The following is a 23,506-nucleotide window of genomic DNA, read 5'->3' on the forward strand; positions in this document are numbered from 1 at the left end:
GAAGGCTCTATGCTATCTGTCATTATTTCTTTCTTTACTTTGCCTATTTTTGTAGTAGTCATTGAAACCACAATTGTCAAATTGAAATAAATTATTTTATACCATGAATCAAGTAATAAAAATTTAAAAAGAAAACCTGGCAATGAAAGAGTAACTATTTTGTCTCCTGTAATTGATCTCATTTGTAATACAATGATACTTTTCTGGGGAATAGGATCGTTTCACTTCTACTAAACAGGAGTTTTTGGGATTTTTCTTGACTTGATAGCAAAAATATTTACATTTTGACATAATGTTTCTTCTTTATTTGCCAGAGCAGAGTGGCGGTTTTCCACAGTGCTTAAAATTGATCACTTCTGAGAGGATGTTGTGCAGCATAGCTCTACTGAGAGTAAAACAGAGCTACTGTTATTAAATAGATGCAATGAATAGTGGTGATGGTGATTATAGGTTCTGACTCATGGTGACCCTGTGTCTGTGTAGGTTTTCCGGGGCTGTAAATCATTGTTGTTGTTGTTAAGTGCCGTTGAGTCAGTTCTGACCCATAGTGACCCTGTACAGGGTTTTTGAGGGTGTAAATTTTTACGGGAGTAGAAAGCCTCATCTTTCTCCCGTGGAGCAGCTGGTAGTTTCGAACCGCTTACCTTAAGGTTCACAGCCCGATTCGTAACCACTACGCTACCAGAGCTCGTTTAGAGGAGCGATATAATCTCCTCTTTTTCTTATGGAATGGATTGTAGGTTTGAACTGCTGATCTTGTAGTTAGCAGCCTGACTTGTAACCCACTACACCACCAGGGCTCCTTGGCAATTGACTTTGTTTTTGTTGTTATTAAATACCATTGAGTCCTTTATAACTCATGGAGACCCTGTATAGGGTTTCTGAGGACCAGAACTGCTCCTGGTTTGAACTGTTTATTGGTTAGCAGTCCAATGCTTGTCTTACAGTGCCCCAGCAGGACCCCGGCAATTAACTTTAGTAAATACGCATCGCAGTCAGTATTATGAACAAGCAGAGTGGGCAGAGTGGAAAGGGAGGGATGGAGTGTATACCAACTGTATTTGGAAAAACTAAGAAGAGTTAGTAGAGAGAAAGCAGTGAATTCATAACTCTCTGAAAGAAAATGTCAAGACAACTTCTTTCGGTGTTTCAGTGCTCAGCTTTCATAAATAGTGTCAGGCATAAGGACAAACAGTTCCACGCACGTTTGAAATTTGACCTTGTTGAATGCTTTGTGCCATTGTGGTATTCTACCCAAAGCACTGTGTGTGGTTCTACAGCTCCCTCTACTGTTCTTCTACTGTCTTGGAGCTTATTGTTATGTGGGGATTCAGAAATCCATGTATGTTTACATCTTTAACACTGTGACTGGGTGGGTCTTGGATTCGATACCCAGAGTGTCTCTGCACATCCTCTGGGTGTGGATGTGATCACAGTAATGGCTTTGGAAGAACACAAATCATACCCATAAGTATGCTGTTGTTATAAAACGCCTTCAAGTCGGTTCTGACTAATGGTGGCCCTGTATAGGGTTTCTGAGAATCGGTGGGTGGGTTTGAACCAGTGACTTGTGGTTCAAACCAACTGTGCAGTCCAGGGCTTATCCTGCAGTGCCACACCAGTGGTATTTTCATGGGGCAGGGTCAAAGCCACCTGAATGAGTTTTAGCACTTATACTATGTCTGTTAAAGAAGCAGGCAGTGTGTGTGTGCTAGAAACCCCGCTCAGAAAACTCTGACATTCTGAATTGTCTTGTATTTTCCAGGTGAGAGTGGAGGTACGCAGAGTACTGTCAGCCATCTAGGTTCCCAAGAGGGAGGGATGATAACTATGCACAGTCCAAAGAGATCGGGGAAGATTCCTCCAAAACTCCACAATCATATGGTCCACCGAGTCTGGAAGGAATGCATCCTCAACAGAACCCAGTCCAAGTATGTCTTTGGTTTATGTCTGGACCATGGTTTGGTTTAGTAACCCTCCTTTTGATTCCTGCACATAAAGGTTTCAACAAGTTGCGCTGCTGTAGGACCAACCTTGGGAGGTCATTAGAATGGGATTTGATCTTTTTAGGATGTAACAGTAAAATTCAAACAAAGATGTTAAACATTTTTAAAAACACACACACATTTATTTTACTCTGTTTGATTATCCATTAAATTGTAAAAGGTCTTGATTATTTAAAGATTGGCATAATGTCTGTCTGACATTTTTCAGCATGCGTGGCTCAGAACTTCACCCTAAGGGTCCATACAGTTTCAGTTTTCCTTTGTGTTCCCATTTGTGAGAATTTCCCAAAAACAGAGAGAAAAACATCCTTTGTAACTTGTTCTTTTTTACTCTCTTTGCATTGCATTTGAGAATCTGAACTGAGCTGAGGACTATTAAAGGGGGTGTGTGTTATAGCTGCTGTGCTTCAGTCTGTAGGTTTGGGGGCAATGATACTTCTCCACCAATCAACTTAACTCTCCTTCCCCTCAAACCCCACTCCCCTCACTTTCTTCCTATCTCATTTCATTTTTCTTTTCTTCCTTCACTTCTTTTTGGAATAGGGGAGGATTAATTCTAAGAACTGACTGCTTGTGATTATTTTAATTGTCTAAATGAAAATGATCACAAAAGTCATCAAGACCTTATCTAAACATATCATCAGGGCATTTTACTGTGTGGTGATTATATATTTACAATAAAGCAAAATGTCCACTTTTGACGGATATAGGTAAACCAATCCAGAGTCTCGAGTCTCTGAAACAGAATGCCTATGGACACCCTCATCAATAACTACTCATATAACTGCTCATTCAGAAATTAAACAAGTACTACATAAGTGAACTACTATTTGCACTTTTAAGTACAGAGTTAAAACCTGTACTTTGGACTCAGCTTTTAGCAAATACATGCTATCTTGTTATTTCCCTATGGATTGGTTTTAGAATAGACTGCTAAAGAAGTAGATATAACCAAAAACTTTGCCATTAAAAATCACACATCGCCTTCTTGAATTTAAAAAGGCATCTCTCTGGTCACTTAAAAGCAAAATAGAAAAAGGTCTTTTTCTTTAGAAAAATTAATTCCAATATCTTCTTCACTTCTATCTGCAGTGCCTAGCTCATTTCCAAGTTCACATTTTCTTCTCCTTTCCTCTCACCCATTTTGATTTTTGTCACCAGCAGCTTTCCCCTCCATCAGTCCTAGAAGACTGGGGTCCCTCTCTCGGGGACACAGTGCAGGGTGCTAAAACCCATGGGAGGTGGGGGGGCAGTGGAGAGCAGAAGCAATCCCTGCAGAGCTCTGGGAACACCGAACACCAGGCGGTCACTCTCAGCTGTAGCAAAATCTGAAATCCAAAGCTACTGGCTGCGTTCTCATTTTTGCAGCAGACTAGTAGTAGCTATCCACTTTTTGCTATCACTTATGAGTGATGTGTAGGACACATTTTTTATTTCTGTCCTTTGCTTGATAGTAACAGTGGTGAAATGCTGTCCTTAAATGCTGGCCAAGTACAAGGGGGCTTCAGAAAGTTGGTGTAAAAATTCCATTATCTTTTTATTCCATTTTCATGAGCTTTTTAAAGCCCTCTTGTATTACAAGTTATTTCTACCTAGTTTAACAGGCCTTTTTCTTCCTTTGTTTTTTTAAGCAACAACTGAGATCGCTAGATACTACTTTAACTATGTTAAACTACTAAATTTAACCAAAAGAATCCTGCTGCTTCTATTGCATAGAACCAAGTGGTCGTTTAGGTCTTGGGTTGCTCTGAGCGTATGCCAATAGGATATCATTACTGTGTACACTATATGAAAGCCTTATGAACATGCCCCTCCACAGAAGTAAAATCTCTGTCTCCTGTTTACATATCAATCACATTTTAACCCTTTTAGGAGGAGCCAAATGTCAACTCCAACTCTTGAAGAAGAGCCTGCTAACAATCCTGCTACTTGGGATTTTGTGGATCCGACCCAAAGAGTTAGCTGTTCTTGTTCCAGGTGGGTAATCAGGTCAAATGGAATTGGATAGTGATGGCCAATGTTGTTGGCTCTTCTCCAGGTCTCTCTACCCCTTCTTTCCTGCCTCTTGGTTGTTGCATTTTTTTCCTCCTCCAGTAGAGAAGGAGACATGTCCAGTTTCTTCTTACTTGCTGAGGATCCCGTCATGTTGACAAGGCATCTGGCCCTCTTAGCAAATTGCTCCCACCCATGTATGTCTTCAGCTCAGCTACTGCAGAACTAAAGTTTGACATGAGCATGTTTCTAAATGGTTATTTAATTGCTTGAAATTCTGAAACATAGGTAGCCTTTTGAATACAGTTTTACTTGAGTTAGCTAGGATTTGGAGTAAACTGCTTCACTAGATCCTTTCTTTTTTTTGTCATCATGGTTGGTAGGAGTGATGATATGTTTGTATGGCTGCATCAGATAATTGGTCATGATACTAAAAGCTCAGTTGGTTGCAGCCATGGGCTCTCTTGCTTGCTCACTCATTTAGATGTTTGAATAGGACCCCAAGCCTTTGTCCATAGGAGATGTGTGTGCTTCTCATGTAGTTGTCATGACTTATTGCTTCTTGTGGTAATAAAACATCTTATTCTGTCCCAAGTCTTTATGAGGACTCAGCTTTCTGCAGTGGCTGTCAACGTCAGTCTTGCCCCTCTGCTCAGAGTATGTACTGCTGAGTCTTCATTAGCTCTGGCCTCCAAGATCCCTTCTCAGTTTGGTCCTGTTAGTTTTAAGCTTACTTTAGAGAGGTATGCTTAGAAGATAGCCAGCTATTCCTGTAGTTTAGTCAGAGACTCTTAATGTGGCATAAACGAATTGACTCCAGGGTGGGGAGGTAGTTCATGTACCCCCTAGGAATATATATAAATGTGTGTGCATGTGTTCACTGTCACTTTTTATCAGTAGAACCATTTTGACACCTTCCTCTGTCCTCCCTTCTCTTTAAGTTGATTCTCTTTGGTATGGTTCTGCCTTGGTAGTCAACTTTTTGTTGAGAGATGTTACAAGTATACGCCTAATGAAGCCCAGGATTGATTTTTTTTTTTCCTGGGAGGATGTTTTTGAAGAAGTTGCTCATTAAGAGTCTTCTCTCTGAGGATGGTCTCTCTCTGGTCTTGGCACAAAAATAGAATACTACAGTTGAGTGCTCATTTTTGTCTCTAGGTCATTGTGAATTGTAGAATCAAAGCTCTTTTTTCACTAACATGGACCTCTAAAAAGTTCACTGCCAAGTCAGTGTCTGCCTTTAGCAAGTACATGGAATATACCCTTTGTATGTACGACTTCATTGTACCTTCATCTTATATTTTTTGTGTTATTTTCTTGATCTAGATTTTTTTTTTTTTCTGATTACAGAAATAACCCATCTTGCTAATTTCTGTCACATTTTTATTAGCATCTTTGGATTTTTTTTTAAATGTCTCAAGTGTAATTAAGCAAATAAAGTTCCATCTTTGCCATTTGGTATGATTGCTCCATTTTCTTTCCTGATTCTTGCACCTTCAGGTCCATCTTGTAGCTCTGCTGCCCATGACACCATTCCCTTAACTTCCAAATATTGATCTGTAGACCTCTCACACAAACTCTGGTCTTGTGTATTTTTGGCATGGAAGTGGCTATATGTGTTATATTGTTGTGTCTGTTTCTCAGCAAACTGGGAAGTCTTATTTCAGTATATGCCCCCCCCCCCCCCCAATCTTTTCAGCCTGGAAACCTTACCGTTAATTTTTTTCCCCATTCTACAATGACTTCTTTTGAAATGTCTTGTTTTATGCACTCTGCTTTCTTCCTTCTGTTTGTCACTATGTTGTTTCTACACAGCTGGGGCCTGCCTCACACTCCCTCCCATCGCCAGTCCACCCAGAGCTGCAGCCTGCTTCAGCCATGCTTCTTTCCTGGGTAGAGATTTGCAACGAGTAGTCTATTAGCCTACTGGTATATTCTTTTCTTAATGATAGCTGTTTCACAATATAGAGCTGAGTTATTAAATACAGTTGGAAAACGGACTTTATAAAATTAGCCATTTACAAAAAGTCCTTACTTTGAAGAGGCTGCCAGGAAGTGTTTATCAGAGAGTTAGTGTGATTAAATTCTGAGAAAATCCAAATTAGAGTTTCATGTAAGATAATTTTAAAGCTTAAGTTTTAAAATAAGCACCTTGAGAAGATAGAGTGGAGGTCTTTTGGAGGAGTTGTTGTTCAGTGCATAGAGACATTTGTAGCGTGCTATGGCACTGTGCCTTGAAGGTTTGCAGCACACTTAGCTTTTGGGTCAGTAGCTAACACAGCCCTCAAAGTCAGGATATTTGGGGGTTTTAGAGTAGCAAAGATTTTGGCGAGAGATTTTTGAGATTATCTGTTGTAGGATCACAAAGCCCATTATAGAGTCGTCTACTCCTCACACTATTTAGTGGTCTTAGGGGGCAGAGCGGTCATCCTGCTATCCCACTAAACCATCCGTTGATGCCACACAAATCCATTTTACTGCCCACTCGGGCATCGTTGAATGCATTGCAGCAGTAATTTAATGTCACCCTAGTGGCCTCAGAGAGTCACTGCGCTAGTGGCAGGCGAGTATATGGTTTTTGCTGCCAGTGGTTTCTATGTTGGGTGGAGCTGGCTGACGTGCTATAGCTTTCTTGCACAGATTAAACCTTGGCATCCTCAACTGAGCAATTTCTCATACTCAGGCTTGCCAAGAAGTGTGTTAGGCTGTAAGCAGATATGCTCGTCCTGCTGGGTGGTTGAAGAGCGTGTGTGTGTGTGTGTGTGTGTGTGTTGTTTTCGTCTTCATTCACAGCCTTTCACTCTGTGTCATCCTCACGTGTGTCCTTGTGTCTTAGATGATGGTGGTATGTGAACTTTCTCCTGTACACTGTACTTACCCTGTTCAGTGTTGGTCACAGTTTGGAAGAGAGTTGTGTGTCATTGCTAGTGTACAAAAGTGCAACCCTGTATAAGTCGTTCTGGGTTAGAGTTATTCTATATAGAAAATGTAACTTTAAAAAAAAAAAATCTGGCCAGAAAACTTAATGATTCTAGGTTATCAGATGCCATAAGAATAGGTTATCTGAAGTCCTCACCAAGTTTGAAAGAGTTGAGGAGTTTTCAAGTTGGTAACTGTGCAGGGATTAGCAGTTTGCCCTTCTTGAATTTTTCTCTTAACTCCTGAACTTGCGTATGATTAAGTCATTATGTCTTTTAATGGTTTGGAATTTAAAAGAAATCTAGAGTTCTAGTAGCTGAATTTGTGCAGGTAATGTGAGCATAAACCAACAGAGCTTTGGCAGAGGGATCACTTTATAATGGTGTGATGATGCATTGGTTTTCATTTGTGCATTTGTTGATTGCATTTTCATTCTTATTTCAGGCATAAACTTTTAAAACGTGCAGCAGGACCCAATCGACCTCCCACAATTTCTCAACCAGGGTTCATTGCGGGACCATCATCATCTTCATCTTTACCACCTCCTGCTTCTTCTAAGCACAAAACAACAGACAGACAGGAAAAGGGAGACAAGTTGCAGAAGAGACCCTTGATACCATTTCACCACAGGCCCTCTGTGGCTGAAGAGTTATGCATGGAGCAAGATACACCAGGACAAAAGCTGGGGTTGGCAGGGGTGGACTCCTCCTTAGAGGTGGCAAGCAGTCGGAAGTATGATAAGCAAATGGCCGTGCCTTCCAGAAATCCAAGCAAGCAGATGAATCTGAATCCTATGGATTCCCCTCGCTCCCCCATCTCCCCTCTGCCGCCAACCCTCAGCCCTCAGCCACGAGGTCAGGAAACAGAGAGTTTGGAGCCACCATCTGCCCCTGTGAATCCAGCCCTCTGTGGAAATGGCATCGAGATCCAGCCGTTGTCTACTCTGGATGACAGAACTGTCCTTGTTGGCCAAAGACTGCCTCTGATGGCAGAGGTCAGCGAGACAGCCTTATACTGTGGGATCAGGCCCTCCAACCCAGAGTCCTCAGAGAAGCGGTGGCACAGTTATTGCCTCCCACCCAGTGAAGATGTTGAGTTCAGACCCCCAGAACTCCAGGGCGAGAGATGTGATGGCAAAGTGGAGGTGAATGCAGAGAGCACTGCACTGCAAAGGTAAGGCGCTGGCAGACCCCCTGCCCAGGCGCAGCCTCCTCCCCACTCCTTGCTCAGCCCTCTCGACAGCAGTGTGTGTGTAGACAGGACTTAGGAGTCCAACGCCTGGTGCTTCATGAAGGCTGGCACACACATCATTATGGAAACACACTGAAAGCTTCCTTGGGACATTGTACTGTTATTATGTATTTGTTTATTTTTATCTACACTTATGTTAATCAAAGCCTCGCTCTTTGTGTATGGCGCCTTTCCCCAGTGCTGTCAGCACCTCCTTGCTGTTGACACTCCTGAGGAAGGCTTTGCATACACTCAGGTATGTAGCATTCATCTAGTCATAGTACTTACTACCACTTCATAGTACTTGGGAGCCACCTGGTATACTCAACACTTCACACGGCTTGTCTCATTTCATCTTCACCACAACCTGATGATTATCTTCACTTCAGAGCTGAGAAACCGAGGTCCTGCAGTTAGTGAATGACACAGGTGGAATTTGAACTGAGGCCGCCTTCCCTAGATCCCACAGAATCAGGAAGAAAGCCACATATTCTTGGCATTGCTTAGTACCATATATTTCATAGTGAATATAATCTCCAAAAGGGATTCACCTAGTAGTTGTGCTTTTTAATGTCAGCCCTATAAATGCTTAAAATCATATTGCAGCTTTGGTGGGGGATTGGTTTTGGCTTTGTTTTGAAATCACTTGCCTTGTTCATCTTGATGAAATCGTCTGTTTTTCCTTTCAGACTCTTAGCACAGCCTAACAAACGGTTTAAAATCTGCCATGACAAGCAGCCTCAAGTGCAGCCGCTCCCCTTCCTGGACCCATTGCCTCTCACCCCACAACCTGGAGAGAGTTTGGGAGAAGTCAATGACCCATATACCTTTGAGGATGGTGACATAAAATACATCTTTACAGCAAACAAGAAATGCAAGCAAGGCGCGGAGAAAGATTCCCTGAAAAAGAATAAGGTACCATTTGACCTAGAGAGGGTCCCGCAAGGTGTGGACTTCTATCTATGGCAACAGCACGCTTGTGGGAAGACGTTTTTGAGGCAGAACATTTGAGATAGTCTTGCCTGATTGCTGTGCCCCCATACTCATGCTCTTGGTACTATTGTATTGAACAACGTATTGTTCTTTTTATGTCATGGCTCACCTTTGTTTAAAAGTCAGCCGAACATAAATGAAGCCTCATATCTTCCAGGCTGTAGCTCGTCTGGTGCATGTTTCTTCTCATATGCTAATTCTTGTTGGCCTATGCTCCCTATTTCTTTTTAAGTAACATTCAAAAATACCTGAAATGTAAAGGGGGAAGAAAGACAAATAATGAAACGGTGACACTATCTGCTGTTAGTATACTGAGCGTGCATTGTGGTTATGATACTACACGCTTTACCGATATAGCTCCCTGAATTAATATTGACACTCTTCACAAGCTGTCACGGTTAATTTTACTGGTTTTATTGACAGTACTGGTTGTGTCTGCTGTCTTTTAACCTTAAAGTTAAAGACACTAAAATACTTGGCAGTGAAAGCAGTATTCTTGAGAGTAGATTAGAGAGGACAATTACAAAACAGGTCAGTTTGATTCAGGACAATGTTTCATAGACTCCTCCTTTACAGAGATCTGGATAGCGTGAGAAAGTGTGATCCATAATTCCGTGTCTAAGATGTTATAAAAGGCAGCTTGGACCACCCTGGCAGGCTGGTCTGTAGTCCAGTATCATGTAGGCAGAAAACCCTGACTCCCTTAGAATGCCCATCCAGATTAAAGGGGACATGGGGGAGCTCTTGGTTCTATTTCAGCTCAGGACAACGGGCATCTCTTTGATTTCCTCTGGTTGCATAGACCATGGTTTATCATACTTGTGCTCATAACAAGTTCCATTCTGCCCTCTAATTCTTTGTGTTTCCCTCATATTGCACACTTTGGGTTGGTGTTCATGTGTTTTGTTTGGCTGAATTTGTTACACAGTCAGAGGATGGATTTGGTACCAAGGATGTCACTACACCAGGTCATTCCACGCCGGTGCCTGATGGGAAAAATGCCATGTCTATTTTCAGTTCTGCTACTAAAACAGGTGTGTACAATGATTATTTGCCTGACTTGGATTGTTGCTAAAATAAAATGCAAAGAGTTGCTTCTCAATTTAATATAGTCTTACTGTAGTAGCAATAATTTGATCTCATCTTTAGTATTTTTTCTTAGCTTGTTTTTCAGTTCCTTTCAAAACTGACAAACATATTTTCAAATAGTGGTTTCTAAATTGAATTAAAGCTGTAGGGAAGACAGGCAGGTCTTGTGCATTGAGATCCGTGTCCTCTCCTCACTCCTTGTCCCTCGGTGAAGCTGCTTACTCTACTCCTCTTGCCTCCTTTCCCACAGATGTCCGGCAGGATAACGCTGCTGGCAGAGCTGGCTCCAGTAGCCTTACGCAGGTGACAGATTTGGCACCTTCCCTGCATGACTTAGACAACATCTTTGATAATTCTGATGACGACGAACTTGGGGTGAGTGTGCCATACCTTCACATACAGAAGTCTCCCTCCAAGGGAGGACACTGATGGTGCACTTTCAGGGCATGTTTGTAGTGTGAGCTACTGAATTTGGGAGCACTTATTTTAGGTTTTGAATGTTCATAAAAATGCTGCTGTTTGTAGAAAGAATTTCAGAAACTACTAGTGTATAGTATCTGAAAGACATTGAACTTTGTTGAAGACCTTTTTCTTTACTATGATTTCTCTTGTAAAGATTTCAGTTTTTCACATTTATATTAATAACTCCTACTAAATACCATGGGGCTGATAGAAATATGTTAATGTAGTTCCTCTAGGTCAATTTTGACAAATTCTGTGTGTTTATCTAATAGGTCAGAGGTAAATCTACATTTTGATAGCTACATAATACAAACCTGATACTAGGAATGTGACATAATAGTAAGGTGGTGGAATTTATGCAGTTATAAGTTGAAGAATATAAGGGATCACATGCTTAAAGTGAGAGATGAGAAGAATTGTCATTTTTTCAGTAACAGTTGGGCGAAGAGTCTGTCCGTCGGTGTCCTTGTCCTCCTAGCCAATTCTGCTCCTTTAGCTGAATACACTGTTTTCTCACATAGAGTGTGTCCATGTAAATGACATATATAATGTACAGGGTGTACATAAGAAACTAACAAACAAGGGGGTGTATAGTTTGCAGAAAAACCATATATCACGCACACTATGGAATAATGTGGTAAGGCACGTGCCCATTGTTTGTGGAGACTCTAGGGTTGATCCTTAGATGGCTCCCTTTATATCCATTTTACATACTTTGTTAATCATCTGATGATGTGTTACTTTGTGATGGGTACTACGCCTAACTATGGAGGTTACAGAAATGATTCTCTTATTACCTTCATACTTGAGACACAGACTTAAGGAGAAGTAACATACTAAGCTTACAGTAAGTCAACAGTTTGAAAATACCAGCTTTCCCATGGGAGAAAGATAAGACTTTCCGCTTCCATAAAGACTTACAGCCTCAGAAACCCTTTGCAGGGTCACTGTGAGTTAGAACCGACGCCACAGCACACCACCACTACCACCACCACCACCACCATCAAGCTTACAATAACCTTATTACTGCATAGGCCCGAGTCTGAAGAAGCTGTAGGTTCAGATACATAGGGACAGGGGAGGCTTAAGTTTTAACGGATAAGACTTTATGGTTAAGTAGCAATCACATTCCTAAGACTCATTGCTCTTTAAAAATAAAATATATCTGCTTCACAGGTAATATACACCGTTCATGTCATGAGTATGTGAAGATGATGAGTCCATAAGGTTCTCAAAGAATGGATTTGACTTGCATTGTGGAAAGCCTGGGGCCAATGAGAGGCAAGGGAAGGAACAGCAGCTATAGTTAACAAAATGAAAAAAGTCAAAGGATTTGGGCAGAATAATGAATGGAACTTAGGTCTGCTTTTCTGATGTTGAGGAGAGTGAGTGATGGTTAGGAAGGTTTTTGGCCAAACTCAGACTGTATTATAGATGTAGTGTGTTCCTCGGGTGACTGCTGAGTATAGAACTGAGCTGCATATCATTCTGATTCATAGCAGAACTATTGCAGGGTAACTCTTGTGGATGAAAACATGAGGACCTGAACGTGTGAGTGAGTGCAAGGAAAGGACGTGGCAGTGTGAGAAAAAACTTTGGTAGAAGAATCAACAAGTTTTCTTATTGCTGGTCAAAGCATTGGACGTCCTTTATGAACCTTACTCCTGGTATGACGCTCTACGATAGGCACTGGACTGTGGAGTCGGAATCGACTCAGTGACGTTTTATCAACAGCAGTCTTAGTAAAGGAGTCCTGCTGTGGCACTGTGTAGGATAGGCACTGGACTGAACCACAAGGTCGGCAGTTCAGACTCACCAGCTGCTCCTTAGAGACACTATGAATTGTCACTGTGAGTCAGAACTGACCTGATGGCAATTAACAGCAACATCTGTGTAAAGCTGTCTATTGCCCACGATGCCAGTCTTCGGAGCAGGACCAGGCAGTTGTGCATAGGGGGTACTGTGAGTTGGAACTGACTTACAGCACCTAACAACAACAACAAAGGGTTGGGAGATACGTCTTTGGTGATGATTTTGGTGCAAAGTATGAAAAGAAAAGCCATCACAAATTAAAGAAACAGAAGGGGGGAAAGGCAGGGAAAGCATACCGAGTGGCCCCATGTTAACCTGAGCCACCATTGCTCATGACTGCTCCCCTCTCAAACACCATCTGCATCCGTAGTCACCATCTGCATGAAGTACAAACGACTAGTGGATTGAGTGTTTGCTATAAGACATTGCAATATAATTTTAGTAATGTCAATATGTAAGGGACAATTGAACATTTTAAATCTAATTTTCATTTCTCAAGAATGAGTGTTGCTACTTAACTGTGATTTCTTGCCGAGCATTTACATCAAGTGAACAGTTTACCTTAAAACCATTTGCTGATTCATCATGCTAGTAACACGAATTGTCGTTTGACTGAACTCCATCTCTAATGTCTTTGAATGTAATTTTACCTTTTAATTTTGTAAAAGGGGAAAAACACTTAAAATCAAAAGCTCGTCTAGGTGTAATCATCTTTTTTTCCTTTGTGTTATTTTGTCTTTAGTTTTTAAGTAAATTCATTTGCGTTCTTAAAGATGATCTTGCCTCATAAGGGACTCTAAATAAGAGATCAGAGAAGAACCTTCTGCATATTTAAGTAATTTTATGTGATAAGGTTATTTTTTGTAAAGATCATTGGTGACTGTTGTAGTCAATTGTGAGAAGATACTTGGTTTGTCATGGTGAAAAGGAGGAAAAAGTCACTTGGGAGGGCTTGAGGTCATCTCTGAGCTGCTTGCCTCCACACTAAAGGGAAACCAAACCCATTGCCAAGTCCAGTTGGAGGTGCCCACCTAATGTAATCCTGGAGTCTGTGAGCCCACTCTAATGACCAGGAGGAAAGATGTGTGAAGGGTTTGCTGCTTCTGCTCTGGTGGCAGTCTGCCCTCACCAGATCCAGGAACAAAAGCCCTAAGCAGTCTGTGTCTCCTACCTGCTAAGCTTGTAACCAGTTCCTTTGTTTATTCTGCTGGCATTTCTAGTTTGCCCCTGAGCTCTATGTAAGAAGACCTCTTCATTTTTAAGTCCGCCTTGGCATACACTCAGAAAGGGTTGATGTCTGCCTTGCTTACACACACACAGATGCGTGCTCTGTTGTAACATTGATGCTCTGCTCTTAGGCTGTATCACCTGCACTGCGCTCATCAAAAATGCCTCCAGTTGGGACAGAAGACAGACCTTTTGGGAAGGATGCAAGGACTGCTGTTCCTTATCCACCAAGTAAGTGGAACAAGCTGAGCGTGGTCTGCCTCACTGCCTGAAGCTCCCCACAGTCTCCAGGCTCTCTCCTCTCTCTTTCCTTTGGCACAGTTCCAACTTTGAACTACAACTTGTGTGACTTGCTGTGGCTCTGGTGATGGGAGTCAGTCACCTAAGAGGGAGCATGGCCGCTTGAATTCCTTTCCTTTGCTTTCAAATTAAGAATTTTCTTTTATGGTTTAAAATACAGAAAAACAAACAAATATATTTAAGTTTGGTTTTCTAATAGTGCTTTCCTAGTAGGATAAATGCTGCTCAAGTGATTTTCACGGAAATGACTCGAAGAGTTTCTGTTTCAATTTTCATACATTTAACACCACAGAATAATGAATATTTTCTGTGCTTCTTATTTAGCACGCTGAAGTAAAGTTTCTGTGTTTTCTTTTGGAAATCACCTAGTTTTTATTATGTATTTAGATTGGAAGAAAAAAATTTTTTTCTCTCTCTCTAGTGGGTTCTTTACCCTACGTTGTTCTAGCAGAGAAAAGCATGTCGGTGTAACTTAAGTAGGTACTCTGAAGCAGGACCCTTACTGTGTTGCAAATCATTCTGTGATGCCTTCTCATTACTTCAGCTGTAATGAGAACAAATGGAGGGGAAAGCCCACCCTGTCACAGGGATGAGTCACAAAGGTTTATGACCCTATAAATGTAGCTCTGACTTACTCAAATGTACAAGTGTGAACTATACAGAGATTGCATTTTGACAGCTTTAGTGGATCCATAGCTTTTTAAAATATGCAAAGTTTTCTCAAGCATGACACATATGAAAATGAATAATGATAGCCAGCCAGTTGCTGTGGCTTTTTTAATTACACATCTTTCTTATTTTACTACTCTGCACTGCAGAATTTTACAAACATGGAACTCACAGATGAAAAGAAACGCCACTGAGATAGAATCATTTTGGACTAGGTCAGAGGGATGGATTTCTGCCCTTGTATTGAACTCTGGTTAGCCCTCTACCCTGTTGTACGTTAAGTGATACATGAAATCTCAGGTCATTTGTCCGAGATGAGTCCGTTACCAATTAGCATGCTAGTTAGTGCCCAGGACAGAAGTGTGTGCTCTCCTTTCTGTTCAAAACTGAGTTGTTTCAAAGAGAAGTTACTCAAACTTTTATAATGGAACATAAAAACCCAAAAAAAATCAAACCCACTGCCATGTAGTCGATTCTAACTCACAGTGAGCCTACAGAGGGTTTCCAGAACTGTCCATCTTGTGGAGTGCAGTGGCTGCTGGGTGAACCAGTGACCTTCCGTTCAGCAGTCCAGCAACACTTTACCCACAGTGCCACCAGGGCACCTTATAGTGTTGTCACGTGCCGTGGAGGAGCAGCTGATTTGTTTGAAGCACTGACCTTGGGGTTAGTAATTCAGTGCTTATCTTAAGTGTGTATTGGAGAGAGTGGGAGTTTGGGGTTTCTCAGCACCCCAACTTAACAGGTTCACTGGATCAGGCAGCTAAATGAACACTTAAAGTATGGTGGGGAGACGGCTCATTGCTTTATTTACCAAAACAGCAGTCAGCTCAGGAAGGGGTCTCAGGTCATCGCTTAACCGCTGCCCTCTCTAGCTCTCAAGAGCTCTCTTGGGCATTCTCCCTTCTGTGTCTCTCTGTTCTCTCTACCCCTCAAGTGGGGTAAACTCCTTATGTACTACTACAAAACAGAGAAGGCATCTTGCCAAATACCACCCACAGGTTATAGAGCAGTATGACATCATTCTAATACGGCGGTGTGCATAGTAGTGACTTAGCATTCCCTGATTTCCTTCAGAACCACCAAGTGGCCCCCCGGCCAGGAGAGGGTTCTGATAAGCTACAGCCACTCCCTGGCTAGTGCCACCTTCTGACCCAACAGCACAACACCACACCAGGACTCCTATCTATAGTGGTAGTGGTAGTTGTGTGCCATGGGGTTGGTTCTGACTCATAGAGTGACCCTGTTTCCAAGGCTGTAAATATCTGGAAGCAGAAAGCCTCATCTGTCTCCCATGGAGCGGCTGGGAAATTTGATTGGCTGACTTTGTGATTTACGTTATAAATATTAATGAATTTGGAACCTAACACAGAAATCGTAGCATTAGGAAAACTCTAGTACAAATATTAAAAGGATCTTTTAATTTCTACTAAGTATCTGTGTGTCTGCTTGTGGACGTACAAAGTACTTCCTCTTAAGAAATGCCAGTGAAAATCCCCTCAGAAGAGGTTTCATCGCTACAACAACTTGACTGGACATTGCCTTAGGCACACATATTATAAAATCCACTGTCCAGAGAAGTAGTGTCCGAAGAAGTGAGAGCAACAGGTGTTGTCATTTAATTGTATAATAGCCACAGTTTAAAATGTAAAAAGAAACAGTGAAATTCATTTTAATGATATGTTTTAACTTCATGCATTTCGTTATTTCTACATTGACTCAGTATAAGTAGTATTGAGAAGATTTTCATTCTTTTTGCTCCTCACTCTTTAGAATCTGTGCATTTTACATGTGCAGTGCATCTCAGTATGGACAGGCCCTCCTTCCTGTAGCTAGTGAGTGCTGTGGTGGGCGGCACAGGTCCATAATGATTGATGTGTGTGAGACATCAGAAGGAAGAAGGCAACCATCCAGAACACGTAGGAAGTGTACTTGAGTGCCAAGTGTCTGTTCATTTAAATGTTGTTCTGTTGTGATAGAGTCAAAGTATGAATGTATGTTCATTTTCTTAGGTTTAGTTGTGAGCTAATTGTTCATGAATTTGATCTTTAAGAGTATGTCAGTTTGCAGTTAAGAGTCTTTCAAGGGGCAGAATGAATGAGAGGCTTTGAGCTTCATTCATGTTGTCTGTAAGAGCACCTCTTATTTGCAAGGAGCTCTGCCAGGTGCCCAGTGGTGGGAGAGCACTTGGGAGTCAGTTGTACTGAGGAAGGAACACTTGCCTAGTACCTGGGAGATGAGAGCTGGCCGAGGAGCTCCTGCTGAGTGAAGTGAAAACAGGACAGAACATCTGACTAAACTGAGCATTGTGGGCCACACAGCTCACCTGTGGTTCCTTCTGGCATCTGTACCCTCGGTCATGTTGCCATGTTTTAGGAAGAAAAGTGAACACTCAAACTTGATTTTTTTTTTTTTAGATCCAAAGACTTTTTTCTGGTCTTCTGCATTTTTCTACCCTCTTGGAGTCCAGTCCCTTTGCTCTGTTTTCATAGTCGGCTGAATTTGAGCATAGTGTTGTGGCTACTGTGTCACTCCATGTAATGGAGGGCTTCTTCTTTTTCTCTTACCCTCTATTTAGCCAAGTATGATGTCCACCTCCAGGGACTAGTCCCTACTGACAATATGTCCAAAGCATGACAGTATGTCCATGCTTCTAAGGAACATTTGGACTACGGCTTCCAGCACAGATCTGTTCACTGTGTCCTCAGTTGTGTGAACTGTTAAATTCCTTAATGGTAGCCTGCTCTCAAATCAAGAAGGTGCCTTCAAGATCCACTTGGGACTTTTTGTTTTCTTTCTTTGCTGCTTAGCAATTCAGAGTCTCTCTCCTTTTTCCTGCCTCTCTTGGCTGAGGTGATTGGAAGTTTTCAGCCCTCTCCCATGAAAAAAAGAAAATAAGGCTACCTGCAGAGACCCACATGCCCGGTTAGATGAAGGGCCTGATGCCCAAAGAGAAGGGGACCCGACCTTGGCAGAGCTGTGCCCTGGAGCTCCCAATGGTGGCCTCTGTCCCTGGGCAGGGGATGACTTGGCTGCTCTCTGTGACTTCCTATCTCACAGCTGGACATCAGATTCTTGTCTGTTGTTGTTAAGTGCCATCCAGTTGGTTGGACCTTATATAGGCTTTCCCAGGAGGGAGAGGTGAATTTGAACTACCAATCTTGTGGATCTTTGCAGACCAGCGCATTAACCCACAGCGCCACACCAGGACTCTACATAGCCGACATTCTTGGACTGTTTAAATGTTAAAGTTGATAGAAAGAACAATGTGATAGGATATAGGACATGAGAGTCCGAATCACCGACTTCAACTTGGTGCTCCACCTCGTCAATAAAATGGTTGCGCAGATCACCACCTAGTGGCCACATATCACAAACACAGTTCGCATTCTCTTGCATAGCTCCCTACCTGAGGAATCAGCAGCTGTTGCTGATGAAGTTATTTCAGTTATATGTTAATGTGATATTTTTTCCTAAGTGTGAGTCACCATTCTAAGTATTTATTAAGAGAAAATTTTTATTATAGATTGTCCTTCTGTTCTAATGAAGACTGTTGCTTCTAAATAGGAAGTTTCATTTGAATGTCAGTCTGGAAGAGTTTCCCCAAACAGCAGCTATCAGTGTTGTGGATGTGCCAACAAGCTGAATAACCCCATTGTGTACCAACTAGCATTTTTAATTTCAGACTGTTCTCATTGCCCTGTGATATAAATGCCTGATATTGTCCCTGATGACTTTTCTGGGACGTACCTGCTGTGTAACATTTGTTATGTAATTCTGAAGTGTTAGATACTTAACTGTAAGTTGGGAATAGAACTTTTATTAAAAGGATTCCTCTACCTCAGTACTTTGAATTTCTAACAGTTTGTCTTCTTACATGTATAAATAAACCTAGTTGTTGGAAGAAAAAAAAAAAAAAAATGCTATGTTGGTTTTGTTCATATAATGGGTGTGAGACCAAGTCATAAAGCATCAAGATGGCAGTGGGAAAGCTCCAGAGAAGGACTCATTCCTGCTGGTGGCCTTCTGGGAGGCTTTTGTTGTTGCACTTCTGTGTAGCGTTACTTTCTGGTGCCAAGTACAGTGCCTGCTTCTGGACTGGAACTGTGTAAGAAGCCCTGTCTGCTAAGAGAAATGGTGATGTGTGTCGTCTTTGATTTTTTAGCAGTCGCAGACCTGCAGAGGATGTTCCCCACACCGCCATCGTTGGAGCAGCACCCTGCGTTTTCCCCAGTGATGAATTACAAAGATGGGATCAGCTCCGAGACAGGGACAGCCCTGGGCATGTTGGAGAGTCCTATGGTTGGCATGGTGTCCACACAGCTCACAGAGTTCAAAATGGAAGTGGAAGATGGCTTAGGAAGTCCCAAGCCAGAGGAAATAAAGGTAGAGGCTTATGTCTTACCGTTTCCAAGGCAGCGTGATTCCTCATTGGATCCACGTATGTCCTTCAAAATGGTGTGATGTAGAAGTCATGTACAGCTAAGTCCCTAAGGACCCTCCCTGTGTGTTAGGTCATGATGCACGTTGCTGAAGGAACCCCTGTGGTACAACAGGTAAACGGAGGCTCGGCTGCTAACTGAGAAGTCAGGAGTTTAAACTCACCAGCAGTTCCAAGGGAGCAAAGACCTGGCAGGCTGCTCCCATAAACATGACAGCTTTGGAAATCTATAGGGCACTTCCACTCTGTCACATGGGGCCACTATGAGGTGGACTTCATTGGCTGTGACAGATGTTGCTTTTGTGGAGGGTTTTTTTAACAGGTACGTCAGTTGGTTATAGTAAACATAGTGTTGTCTTGTTTATAATTTTGGCTTTAAATTTTTTTTTTCAGCTGATCAGATAAGATCAGTACTGAGCCACAGTATTTTTTTATTGCCACGTTTATAGTAGTACTATGTGACTATGAATTGTTAAGTTCCTCACTATGATAGCTTGCTGTTGTTCCGTGCTGTCGATCAGCTCCAACTCATATGCGGCCTTGTATGGGGTTTCTGAGGAGAGGCTGGTGACCTTGAACTGCTGACCTTGTGGTTCAAACCTACCTTGCAGTCCAGTGCTTATCTTACAGCCCCACACCAGGACTCCCTAAATAGTTTAGCTCATAGTAAAGGACTTACCAGCATTAACCCTGAGCCCTGTTTGTCACCCCAGGACTTTTCATATGTTCACAAAGTTCCAGCTTTCCAACCTTTCATGGGATCCTCCATGTTTGCTCCACTGAAGATGTTGCCGAGCCAATGCCTGCTACCTCTGAAGATGCCCGATGCCTGTCTGTTTCGGCCTTCATGGGCAGTTCCCCCTAAAATTGAACAACTGCCCATGCCACCTGCAGCCACCTTCATTAGAGATGGCTACAAGTATGTACAGGGGGGGTGTCTGGTTACTTGCCTTATTTGATGTGATTTTTATCTTAACTATGTATTTAATAAGAATGATGGCAGTAGTGTCTCTGGAAATGTTCCTTTATTGGCAGTTCACGGTTTTGTGCACCCACTTTTGTGCTGAAAACACACCCTTCACCCCCACCCCCACCCCTGCCCCCAAAGTTCATTTTATATGCTTGGAAACATGAAGCTCATGTGTGGAGAACCAGGTTGCTGCCTGTGCTCTTTCAACATGGAACCTGCATCTCCCATAGGATCAAGCACTTGTCTGGAGCTGATAATACAGCTGTTGCATTTTGGGTGTTGTGGGGTGGTGGGGGCAATTTCTTTCTTGGTTTTGTGTCAATGGATGATTTCAACGGTATCTCCTTCAAGGCACTTTATAATGAAGTATCAACATAGATCATTCTGTCTGAGTCCTTGCCATAACAGAGACACAGCAGTGGAGTAGGGATAAGGTTTTGGAGGAGGACAAACAAAAAGTTTTTATGGGCTCTTGACCATCCAGGCAGTCCCGGATTATGAACAGCCAACTTATGTACAGCCTGTAGTTACGACCAATCCCATAAAGCCTATTAATACTACAAATGTGGGGTACATACAGTGGTCTGCTCTAACAAATGGGTGCTAGTTTGTGACAGGCATTACACCATCATTATGGTGAGGAAACATCATAAAGTTCATTAAAAAAAAATAAAGTAAAAGATTAATGGAATTTTGTAACAAACTTTCTGAAGCCCCCTCATATTACCGCATTAATGCTAAAGATGTTTTACTGTATCTAGAAGTGTTCGTTGATGTGTTTTGTGCACAGAAAGGTAACACTACATACTATATGTTAAGTGCTGTCGAGTTGGGTTGTTTCTGACTCATAGCAACAGGTGTAGGGTTTCCAAGAAGTGGTTGATGAGTTTGAACTGCTAGTATTGTGGTTAGCAGCCCAGTGGTTTTCCTACAGTGCTACACCAGAACACCATATGTTGTTGTTGTTAGGTGTCATCTAGTCAGTACTGACCTACAGCAACCCTATGCACAACAGAACGAAACACTGTCCGGTCCTGGGCCAACCTCAGAACTGTTGCCACACTTGAGCGCATTGATGCTGCCACTTTGCCAGTCCATCTCTCTGGGGGTCTCCCTCTTTTTTCTGTGACCCCCCACCTTACCAAACATGATACCCTTTTCCAGTGACTGGTCCCTGTTCCCTAGTTTAGACATGAACCATATTTATCTGTTCCAACTTAAGTACAAATCCAACTTAAAAGGACAGACTTAGGAGTGAGATTCATTCATAGACCAGGGACTGCCTGCCTGTATTTCATATTGTCACAAAGGGTCGCTCTGAGTCGGTTCTAGTATTAGTACTAGTTCTGGTGGTGGGGTGGTGATGTGCTGTGAAGTTGGAACCAATTCACAGTGGCCCTGTACAGGGTTTCAGAGGCTGTAAATCTTTATGGGAACAGAAAGCCTCACCTTTCTCCCGTGGAACAGCTGGTAGTTTCAAACTGCTGACCTTGGGGTTCACAGCCCGATTCATAACCACTACACTACCAGAGTTCCTTATTGTAGCAGTGTGAAATCATTTTTCCCTATGGTTAGTAATTTCTTAATAAAAGTAACTGAAGTGCTATCAGACAAAAGGTCACAGACTCAGGGTTCTTTTAGGACCAGATATGCAATAGGTGTGGGAGAAACAGACAAGGTACAAGAAAGCACCAGGCCCTCCTGCCGCTCAGGGTGGCCTGGGGACTGTAGAGGGCACCCCATCTGCAGGGACATCTGCACACTATTGTCTGGCCCAAGTGTGGGGTTGGTGCAGTCAGTGCTCTCTGTTTCCAGGAAAACTTCTTGTTGTGTGTTGTTTAGTCGGTTCCCACGCATAGCGATTCTGTATAGAGTTTCCAAAATCAGTTGGTGGCTTTGAACCTCTGACCAATCCAGTGCTGGTGGTTACCAGTCCAGTGCTAATCCACACTAGAACTGTTATTTTTATGTAAATTTACTATTCTCAAAACTTTGGCAGCTAATTCAAAGGTAAACTGTGGCCACAGATATGAGAGGTTCATGGTTAAGGATCCTGTCTGTGCGCTACATGCTTTTGTTGCCCATTGCTATCAATTCCGAGTCATTATAGCCACCCATGTTTCCTAGCTGTTAAACGTCATGGTAGCAAATCACTAGGCCTTTCTCCCACTGAGCTTCTGGTGGGTTGAAACCACCAGCCTTTGGTTAGTCAGCAAACATTTAACTATTGAGCCACCAGGACTCCTTACAAGCTAATTATGAAAACTGTCTTCATGAAATCACCTTTGTGTTTTGTGCTTTTGTATGTAAAGTCAGTGTAGAGGTATAGGCTGTGGCAGGGACACATTATAAAAAAAGTCCTCGACTTGGACAAGTGGCAGCTACCTTATCATTTTCTGGTTTATTTCATGTTGTTGTTGTCAAATGCCATTGAGTTTTGACTCATAACATCCCTGTAGAGGGTTTCCTAGAAGGAACTGATGGGTTTGAACCACTGACCTAGTTAGCAGTCCAGTGCTTATCTGATAGTGCCACACCTTAAGTACACCGTTAGACCTGAGTCTTGAATGTTAAAGTCGGCATAAACTCCTACCCTGCCTCCTACACAGACACACAGAACTGCTGAAAGGCTGTGGCAGCACTTAAGCCCTGGCTGAGGAGAGCTCTGTGCTGGGAGTTGGGGTGGGGTGGGGTGGGGGCTTTGTGTGTAGATACAGGTGCAGCACAGTGACAGACTCCCAGGTGTCATGTGCAGCCTACTGCTATGTTACCATTTGGATCATTATTCTGATCTCCTCAATCCAACAGTGCCCCCCCCCCTCCCCCAAAAGGCCACTGAACTGTTTCTATAGCTCTGCTGTCCAATATGGCAGACACTGACTTAGTTGTTTCACTAACATTGGATAGCTCCTATGGCCAGTAGCTCCCTTGCTGGACAGCACTTTCTAGATTACGTGGAGTCCTATTGTGATGCCATGAAAACCTACCCTTTTGTCACGCACACGCTGGCCACCACGTGCTTAATGTCTGTCTGCTTGTTCATGAGCAGACTTTTCTTCCTCCTGTTCCCTGCTGAGCCCCCAGTATCCAGCTCATGGTTGGTACTCTATTCATTTTATTGAAGGGGAAAAATCAGACAGCTATTTAAAATCAACCATTTTTACTATGCAGGGAGCCGCTTAATTATTTAACTTTTCAGTTAGTAGTCCTACTTCATTTTCTGATCTGAACAGCTTAATAATTTTAGGATTTCTCCGGACAGGAAAGTATGAAAGGAGTCCAATTAATAGAGTAAAGATCATTATTGTACACCTATTATTTTGGTCTCTGAGAGAGCAGTGATTGCCAATCAAGGTCTCTGGGTCATTTTCTACTGTATTGAAAGATACCACTGTG

General features: G+C 42.4%; 1 protein-coding gene across 1 annotated transcript in view; it reads left to right on the forward strand.

Moving 5' to 3' along the window:
- The window catches only part of MED13L (mediator complex subunit 13-like), a 367,925-nt gene that overhangs the window by 308,906 nt on the left and 35,513 nt on the right, over positions 1-23,506 (forward strand). Inside the window, exons 8-16 of the mRNA XM_006865509.1 lie at positions 1,766-1,931; positions 3,879-3,983; positions 7,362-8,090; positions 8,837-9,062; positions 10,069-10,174; positions 10,480-10,604; positions 13,862-13,961; positions 18,865-19,085; positions 19,854-20,059. Coding sequence (XP_006865571.1) covers positions 1,766-1,931; positions 3,879-3,983; positions 7,362-8,090; positions 8,837-9,062; positions 10,069-10,174; positions 10,480-10,604; positions 13,862-13,961; positions 18,865-19,085; positions 19,854-20,059 — 1,984 coding nt within the window. The remainder of the gene's footprint in view (positions 1-1,765; positions 1,932-3,878; positions 3,984-7,361; positions 8,091-8,836; positions 9,063-10,068; positions 10,175-10,479; positions 10,605-13,861; positions 13,962-18,864; positions 19,086-19,853; positions 20,060-23,506) is intronic.

This window comes from Chrysochloris asiatica, unplaced genomic scaffold (genome assembly GCF_000296735.1).
Source record: "Chrysochloris asiatica unplaced genomic scaffold, ChrAsi1.0 scaffold00078, whole genome shotgun sequence".
NCBI lineage: Eukaryota > Metazoa > Chordata > Mammalia > Afrosoricida > Chrysochloridae > Chrysochloris > Chrysochloris asiatica.